Source organism: Merops nubicus, unplaced genomic scaffold (genome assembly GCF_000691845.1).
Source record: "Merops nubicus isolate BGI_N331 unplaced genomic scaffold, ASM69184v1 scaffold19576, whole genome shotgun sequence".
Lineage (NCBI taxonomy): Eukaryota > Metazoa > Chordata > Aves > Coraciiformes > Meropidae > Merops > Merops nubicus.
The window spans coordinates 21,087-30,015 of NW_008613166.1; the positions used below are offsets into that span (position 1 = coordinate 21,087).

The 8,929-nt window shown below is 41.6% G+C and overlaps 1 protein-coding gene across 1 annotated transcript in view; it reads left to right on the plus strand.

Annotated features, from left to right (window-relative positions):
* Positions 1-277: 277 nt before the first annotated feature.
* COL4A5 (collagen, type IV, alpha 5) overlaps positions 278-8,929 on the plus strand; it is a gene marked incomplete at its 5' end in the record, with an annotated part of 55,724 nt that continues 47,072 nt past the window's right edge. The window contains one exon of the mRNA XM_008941825.1: positions 278-337. Coding sequence (XP_008940073.1) covers positions 278-337 — 60 coding nt within the window. The remainder of the gene's footprint in view (positions 338-8,929) is intronic.

Consider the following 8,929-nt stretch of genomic DNA (forward strand, 5'->3'; position numbering starts at 1 on the left):
AGGTGTCTCACTGTACCTTGCCCTAGAGTAAATGATGTTTAAGCATAAATTTAGAAGTCTACAATTTCCAGGGAAGCTAAGTCTAATACATTTCTGTAAAAGCATAGCTGTTAATAAAGGTGATAGACCTTTCAGTTGCATATCTGCTTTGAACACATGTATAAAGGCTAGATGACAGAACTTGTAGGCTTACACTTTAGACTAACTTTGTAGTAGTATTAAAGATAATGTGTAGTCCTATGCTGATTAAAAACATCTGATCTTTTTTGTTTTAAAGGCTTGCCATGGATGTACATCTTTATCCAAATGTGACTGCAGTGGAGTAAAAGGTGAAAAGGTAAATATCTTTTTCTTTTTCACTGGCAGACCAACACACAAACCACTGAGCTACATGCCAGCCTCGGACAACTGAGCCTTGTGGATGGCAGCTTTTGGTTCTTGCTTCTGGCTTATTTTCTTTGACCTCAGCGTGGATGTGCACCAAAGAGCACAGGTGTTAGAACAGCTTCAGGGATGGAGTCTGACTGGTCCAGCTGATAGTGGACAGAATTTCATAGCGTTGTTTTCTCAAGAATGGGGAATGATGGCACAAATTTCTCCAGCTATGTGTGAGTGAAAAAACACCCACCAGAAAAGACACAAATTCTAGCAAAATGAGAAGTCCTATTTCCTGCCAAGGCCTGCTCACCACACTAACCAGTGTGGATTGTACAGTAATGGTATGTGATAGTAATGCTTCAGTGGGAACTTAAAACCAGAGTGAGTGTGAGCTGCTTTCCCACTCTTCTTGCATTGCCTGCTCACACATAGGTGACACTCACTAGTGTGCTCTAGAGAGACAAGAAATGCATGTTGACATCTTGGAGCTTTCCCACTTCCATGTGGGTTTGACTTCCAGTCTCACTGCCTGAGCTCAGTGTCTGTGTAGTACTTCAAGTTTCTATACTATTATTTCCTGTTACTTTGCAATTTTTTTTTTCCTTTGAGGAAACAGCAGGTGCCCAGCATTTCTTTCAGTTACACTGCAGATACATAGCTCAGTACTTGTACATAATTGCACTGTAGATACATAGCTCAGTACTTGACTGAATTTATCCTTTTCCCAGGTGTGGGAGCCTAGTTGTGAGTAAATTGTGGTGAAATAGTTCCCATGTAGCTGTTGTTGTCCCAGGGAAGTGATGTGATGCCATCAGTGTGAGGGCCAGAGGCTGCCTGAAATGCTTCCACTCTTACATTTGCTTGAGATACAGTGGAGTCTTCTTAAAGATATGAACTGATAAGAGAGGCTTATCAAAGTCTTATCAAGCCACTTACCCTATCTTAGCAAGGTTCTAGAAGGAGTTCAATGCTCTACGTTAATTCCTGACACGTTTCAAAGGTGATTTTTGACATTGCATAAACAAGCGTAACCTCAATTAAAAGTAAAGCAAAATAAGTCATTGCATTGGCACTATAATGTACTGACAAACTTTTACTATTGGCTGAGATTAAACAAGGCAGATGTCCAAAATTCAGAGTAATTCTTGGTGCTACGGATGCCATCCAGATAGCTCTAGAGAGATGAGGTCATTCCTTGGCATTTATTGCTCTTAGCTCATCCAAGTATATTCCCAATTAACATGCCTAGAGAAGAACAGTTTCCCTTAGATAGCAAGCTTGCTGGGTTAGTTTGGTTAGCCAAAGCATGGACTGGCTGATGCCTTCATGTGTGGGTGGCCAAACCAGATGCACCCTAACACTAGTCATGAGACTGTTTCAGGTTTAGTTTAAAGGCACAACCTTGGAGACCCTTTCTGTATTTCTAAGTTTGCCTTTTCCTGGACTAGTTACAGCTGTTTTGTGAGTTCAGGGAGCAAATGGATATTGTCTGGCCAGTGTGGGTAAGGAAAACCCACAAGTAAATCTTCTGGCTTTCTAAGTAAAATCGAGTGATGATTCTCTCCTGGTGATTCAGCATTTTTTTTGTACTGCTGTTACACATGCAGGGACCATGACCCACTTGATAGATTGCAGTCCTTCAGGGTCATTCAATGAAACTGAGGTAGTCACCTTTCTCTGGTCAATATCTTAGAACTGTTTGGAGAGAGCTTTTTGTTCGGATACAGTCAACAACAGGAGCACATGAGCCTTGTTCAAGATGAAGCTCTCAAGTGTCATAATACATTGTGAGTTTTGTTTCTACAGCTCTAGACTGTCCTAGCCAATTGTTAAGAACTACACAGGAGAAACTCTTCCATGTTTAGTCTCCAGATTCTGTTGGCCTTTTCTGGAGGGAATGATAGCAAGTCCTGAGCAGAAGAATGAGAAGCTTCATAACCTTTTTGTGAAAAGGAAGTGGGGAAGGAAAATAGCCTCCAGTACAGCATAACATCAGACCAAATATTTATATAACGCTTCTGCATCCTCCTGGAAAATTCTCAGGGTCTGCAAATCCAAGTATAAACTTTTATTAAAAGTTAAAAAACAGCACACAAAGAAAACCTGAGCTTCACCTATGGTGAGACTCCTTTTTCTTTTTCATATGTCTGAGTCCTCTTAGGGAGGGGGTGGGGTGGGTAGCTGTTTAAACTGGTAGATATAAAGCAAGCTTCCATCTGTGGAATGAAAGATTAACTTTGAAATGTGGGAAATGTGATTCATTTTCCACCTAAATCAGTGTAATTCTGAGGTATGCTAGAGGGGTTTTGATGGTATGTTGTTGTGGTGTTTTTTGGTTTGGTTTTTTTTATTTGGGGGGTTTTAACTTTCTGAACAGCCCTCCTGAAGCTTGCAGACCATGTACAACATGTGAAGGAGCAAAGCCTATTTTTTAAGTATGACGTGTTGCTAGTAGAACTGGTTTGATCATATGTGTGCACACCCCTTTGTTAGTTGCCTTTTAATTACCAAGCCCTCAATATTTGATGCATTGATAGATTCAGCAGCTCAGCTCTGGGGAACTAAAAGAGTTCTCTGTCACTGACATCCATAATACTTTCTCTTAATAAATTATTTGGTTTGTTTATTTACAGCCTTAAACTTTTTCTAGAGTTTTGTACTACAAGACATGAAGGGTTATTTTAAGATGATTAGGTTGATCCATCACAGTGTACTACTTACACATTTGATGGAAGTTTCCAAACCTGAAACTATCTTCAACTCTGCTTTCTCACAAATATTGCCTTTATTCCATCTGAGTGTAAAACATTGCTACAAGTTTCAAACTCACATTGTATTTGATGCTTGACATTTGGTGTTTCTGCTTCCTTCTCCTTCTGCTTCCTCTGAACCAGGAGTCACACTCTGTAGCTCCTTGCCTGACTGCTGTATGAGGAGCACCAGACAAGGAGCTATTTCATCTCCCCTCTTTGATTCTCCCATTGAGTGCATGATGATGTACTCGTAGAACTGCTGGAAGTCAGGTGTAGGAACCTGGTTCTGTACTGGGAAGACAGGAGAGGCCCTTGTCAAGTGCTCTCAGCTGAGCCCCATGCACTGTTCCACTGCTTCACTTCTGGCCCAAAATCAGCTCCTGAATCCAAGTTGCTGTCCACTTGTATTAAGTCAGCTAAGAAGTGCTACTTTGTTCAGCTTAGCAGAGCCTAATGCCTGCCTTTTGAGACTCAAAAGTAGCCTTCTTCCCAAGCATCCTAGCATTCCCTTCAGGATATCCAGATTTTAACAGATCGGGTAGAGTAATACAAACTGAACTGTAACAAATAGAACTATTTTCTTGTCTTGCCTTGGGGAGCCACAGCTCTTACTTCACAGCTTCCATGCTGCCAGTGATTCTTGTTTAACTCTGCCTCTGCCATGAGCCCTTAGAGCATCAGTAGCATGTTGTCTGCTGCCAATTTGGAACTACTGTTTTTGGAAGCCCATGGTACAATAGCTGGAAAAAAATAGTCCATTAAAGTTTTCTTCCTCTGCTTGAGCCCATGTTACTAAACCTAAATGTAAAATGGGTAATGCTAAAATTCAAACATGTCTAAAATGGTGTAATAAGGAAATTAATTTACTGGAGAAGCTGGCAAAAACTGATTGCAGCTGGGAGCCTGTGTGCTGTTACTCACAGTAAGCTGCTCAGTAGTGAACTGGCTCTGGTAGGAGAATTAAAACCAAAGTAAATTATTGAGCTGCCACATACAGTGCTTATAGGAGTCACCCTCACTTTTCAGCTGAAAGAGAAGTGTGTAATTGCTTTTCACTTAGGGAGCTGGATGATGATTTGGTTTTAAGTAAATATTGCTTGGCACTTTTGAGATTAACCTACTTAATGCTTAAAAGCTGGTTCATGAGTAAAACCTAGCTAAAGAAATAAACACAACAGCCACTGCACATGGAGCAATTTCTAAGACAAACCAGTAGGATTTGCAGATGATTGGGCTGTTTTACCTCAGCCAAAAACAAGATCTAAAGATGCAGATGAGATAGCTCTGCAGAGACTAAGGAGGAGGAGGGGGTTTCAGCTGCTCCAGCTGATGAAGGCTCTGAACCAAGGGCTGCAGCAGGCAAGCTGTGTGCATCCACTAGAAGCACATGTACTCCAAAACTGCTGTGGGTTTGCTTTAAAGTGGTAGTCCATCCTGCTGCCAAAATAGGAATACCCACTAGCCAAGGGAAGATATGAAAGCTTGCTTCTCCTCTGGGACTTGTGTGGCTGTGTTCAGAGCCATCAGTGAATGGATCTCCTTGAAAACAAGTTTTTGTAAACCAGGTTAGTTTTCAGCCTGATCGGTTCCTTCGTGCAAATTACGTTGCAGCAGAGCTGAGAACTTGGGAAGGTGATGGGTTTACTGGGTCTGTTGGTCACAGAGTAAGAGGAAGAACTGCAAAGATTTGGCTGGGTTGCAAGTCCCTAATACCTGATCTCATACAAGCTTGGTGCCTGGGATACTGGCAAGAACAGCTTGCAACATCTGAGCTCTGAAGGTAGTTCAGACACTACCTGTGCAGATACAGGAAGTCTGTACCTTTCACAAAGGAAGAACTTGTTCTTGGGCTCTGTGTATGTGTCCTTGGAGCTCTGAATCTCAGAAGAAGATTGTCAGTGTATGTCCTCAAGATCCCTATTTCCTTCTGCCTTTATTGCTGTACAATTTAGTACAGACATGACCCAAGCTTAGCTTTTATTTTCCTGTTGGATACAAATTGTGAAGAAGTAGTTGCATTCTAAGATTTTAATCACTTTATCAAGAATAGTTACATGATTGGTGTCTGTGCTTCATAAATGTTGGCCTGAACTGCACTAGTATGGCCCTGGGTTCTGAAAGGTTTACAACCCTGGCAAGTGACCACTGGCCATTAAACCCTGACTGTTTCATCTTACAAAAGAAGTCACAGATGATATGGTGAAGAAATCTGTATTTTGAAGACTATGGATCATGTCAGAGGGGATTTCTTTATTGCATTAAACTATATTTTTAACCCTTCTGTTTGTGGCTGGCTGGTGTGTTTGTTTTGAATGAGGTTAGGTACTCTGGTTCCAATTCTGTGAAGTCAGTGCTACTCAAGTGGAGGAAGAATTTGTTGACTAGTACAGCTGATGGCTGTCTGAGATTCTGATACATCTTTTAATGTTACTGCAGATATTTGTACATGAATCTAGCCTGAAGTAGCCACCCATGGTCTCCAGGGTCGTTGTGATGTTCACTGTGTTCATAGCAAGGGCAGAAAGCAAGGATGTGCCTCTTGCCAGATGCTACAGCCAGGCTCTTATATGTATTTAGGTGTCAAAACAGGTGAACTACTGCTTTCCAAATATTTTTCTGCTCCTTGTCTTGGGGTCTTTTTTCCCTCATGAACATATCACATCTATGTCAATAAACAACCTGACTTCTCTCCATGTAATGTCTCTTTGTAAATATTTCAGTTCCAGGAAGAAACTATAGAAATGTAAATTACTTCTGCCTGCCTTAAAACTATATATCTCCCTGATTTCTTTTTTCTCCCCAAATTTTTTTTTTTTGTAGTTAGAGCACACATAACTATGCCAAATTTTTCTGTATCCATGTTTAATTGACTATATCTTGCTGCAGCTTACAGTATAATTTTAGGGTGTTTCCTGACTGTTTTTCTTTATCCCTCAAGCAACAGTCATGTTGGAGCTTATGAGCTGACGGTTTTGCCACATCTGTGTAGCTGACTGAGAGCAGTTCCTTTGCCAGCTACTCTGCATTTATCACTAAATAAGATCAGAATGTGACTCCTCGCCCATTCCCCAGGGAAATGATGGTTTGTAGCTGATGCATCTTTATTCTGCTATGGAAACAGTCCTGTACTTTCAGGACTGGAAGATGAGATCTGAGTTGACCTAAACCTTTGCCAGCTATGTTTTACTTTAGGAGCTTCTCCTCTGAATATCCAGACATCCTGGGTGTCAGTTTTTGCATCTGTTAGAAAATACATTGTACACTACACTTTTTCCTGGCAAACTTGTAGCATCAAGAATCTTCATGAAAGCAGTATGGTGTATGCAAGGTGGGCAACAGGAAAAATCTGGAGAGCAGACATAATGTCTGAAAACTGTTCTCACTTACAGAATCCTTCTATACACTGTTGAAAACAAAACAAAACAAAAAAAAAATCCCCCAACATCATCTGTATTTCAGAAAGCTGTATCAATTTGGTTTCTCTGCCTACCCAACTTGCTTGCATTTCTTTCTCCAACCAATTTTTTGATCAAAAGTAGTGATTATAGTACAGCTATTTCCTCTGTAATTAGTTTGATGCAGTTCCCTTGGGAAGCATCTGGTGTGATCCCTCGGCTGTCCCCAAATGTAATCCTTCAAATCATCTGTTCGTTCTTGGGGGTAATTTGCTGGTAAACTCCATAGGAGTTGCCCTGGCAACAGTTTCCTCATGCAAGGCTCTCATTGTTGCTGTTCACTTTGAAAGTGGCCTTGGAAAATACTCATTTCATAGCTTCAGTAGTGCAGTTTACTAGCATTATATGTTACCTCCTGCGTTTCTCTTGCTTAACTCTGGCTTCTCTTTAGAGGCCTTGGCTTCCACAATCTGTGACTGCTTAGAGACCTCAGAGTAGTTGTATTTTAGTGAATAGTTCTTCAGCCTTAGAGGACACACAAGGCCAATGTTCTGCTAAGAGTCTGTTCCAGTAACCATTTGGAGATGTTCCTTTCTGTAACAAAAACGCAAGGAAGTGTGACCAAGTTGAGATTAGTCAACACTGTGGACCCTAGCCTAGCACCTGACACATCTGACATGCCCCCTGTACACTGATGTGTTTCCTTGGTGTGCAAACACCCTTCCTGCCAGAGCTTGCTCCAAAGTCTGGCTCTGTCTCATGTTTTCCTTATCTGGCACTCCCAAATTCCTCATTCTGTCTCCTCCAGGGACACACTAACCCTTTCATATCCTGGCCTGAGCTAGTAACCCTCCTCCACAGCCTGGCTCCTGGGGTGGGGGAATGTGCCAGCTGTATTGCTGCATGTGAAAGTGCAGACTGGTGCTTTGTGTGCAGAAAGGCAGTCTGGGCCCTGACACTCAAACCTAAGATAGCTTCAGTTTATGATGCAATTTCAGCCTTTCCAAAGGGGAGAAGACATGAGATGTCTATCATAGGTCATGTATCACTCTCTTCTACACATTAAAAGAGGAGTATGTTTACCTTTTAATTAAGAGGAAACCAGTTTTAGCAGCCCAGTTAATGAGCTGGCTATTCCTATCCAAGGAATCCTCCCCAGTCTCATTGTGTAAGTAGGGCTAAGTAGAGCTGTTTCCTCTCTAAGGTTGCAGTTCTTGCTTGCACACAGCCCTTAATCTCTCATCCTAAAGGTTTCCCTCTTGTTTTTCCAAGGAAGCAGTATAGCAAGATAGCAAACACTGGAAAAGAAGGTTGAAAGGGAACCCCGCTCCTTTCTCTGAAAATTTTTGTGAGATCTCAGCATCTTGTAAACATTTTGAATGTAACTCCTAAGTTCCTGGCCCCCCACACTGGAATATAGAACACCTACCTAAGCAGTACAGTGAAAAAATTAGAATTTAAGAATGAGACTTAATGCTGTTGTCATGCAGAATACCTGCTGTCATGCACAGCATGCAGCTCCTTATGGAAAGTGAAGGGGAGGAGAGGGAAGCTTTAATGTTGCCTTTTGCAGCTTGTGCTCAAGGCTGCAGTTAGATGCTTTTGTCAGCTTGCAGTGTCAAGTCTTCAGTTTGCTGCTGCTGTTCTTGAGGATGTGAGACTGCTGGTTCAGTTCCTTCTCCAGACTGAGAGCTAGGCAGGACCTCCTGAGTTCCTAGAGAGTGCCATAGCTGGTAGGCTGCCACTTACTGGATGTGGGAGCTACTACTCTTATTCCTGCAGAAGAAGAAAAAAATACAGGATGGCTGGTTTAAAGAGAATGTGTAAAAGCATGCACAATCCTTGCCTAGTGATCAAGGTGCTCGTTAGGGTGGGACATTTATTGCTTGGGCAGTTCCTGTAGTTACTGTGAAAAAAATAATTGGAGTGAATAAAGGGATGCTTTTTGGAGGTAGGTTGGGTTGGTAAATTTGGCTCCTATCTGTCGAGCAGTAAGGGATAATGAACAACTGCCTGTTCCATAAGCAGCTGTATACACTGGTGGATGGAACAGAGCTATAGGGGATACCCCTTGTACACTGTTGAAAAGTGCACCATAACATACATATACACTAAAAACTGTATTCTGGTATTTCCTAAATTTTCTGTACGTATTGAAACCTTAATACTTACTGATTCTTGTGAGTCTGTGTCATCCAAGGAATAAAAGTAAATATTTTATGAATTTGCAGTTCTGCATATTCTGAAACTGCAGGTAAATGACACTGCCAACACTAATAAGTCAGAAGGCAGCGTGTGATGGTGTGTGGTATTTGTCACTCTACTGATGGACTATCATGGCCAATCATTGCATAAATATGTAGCAAAATAAGCTTGCTGCTTGAAAGCTTATGATTTCAGCAG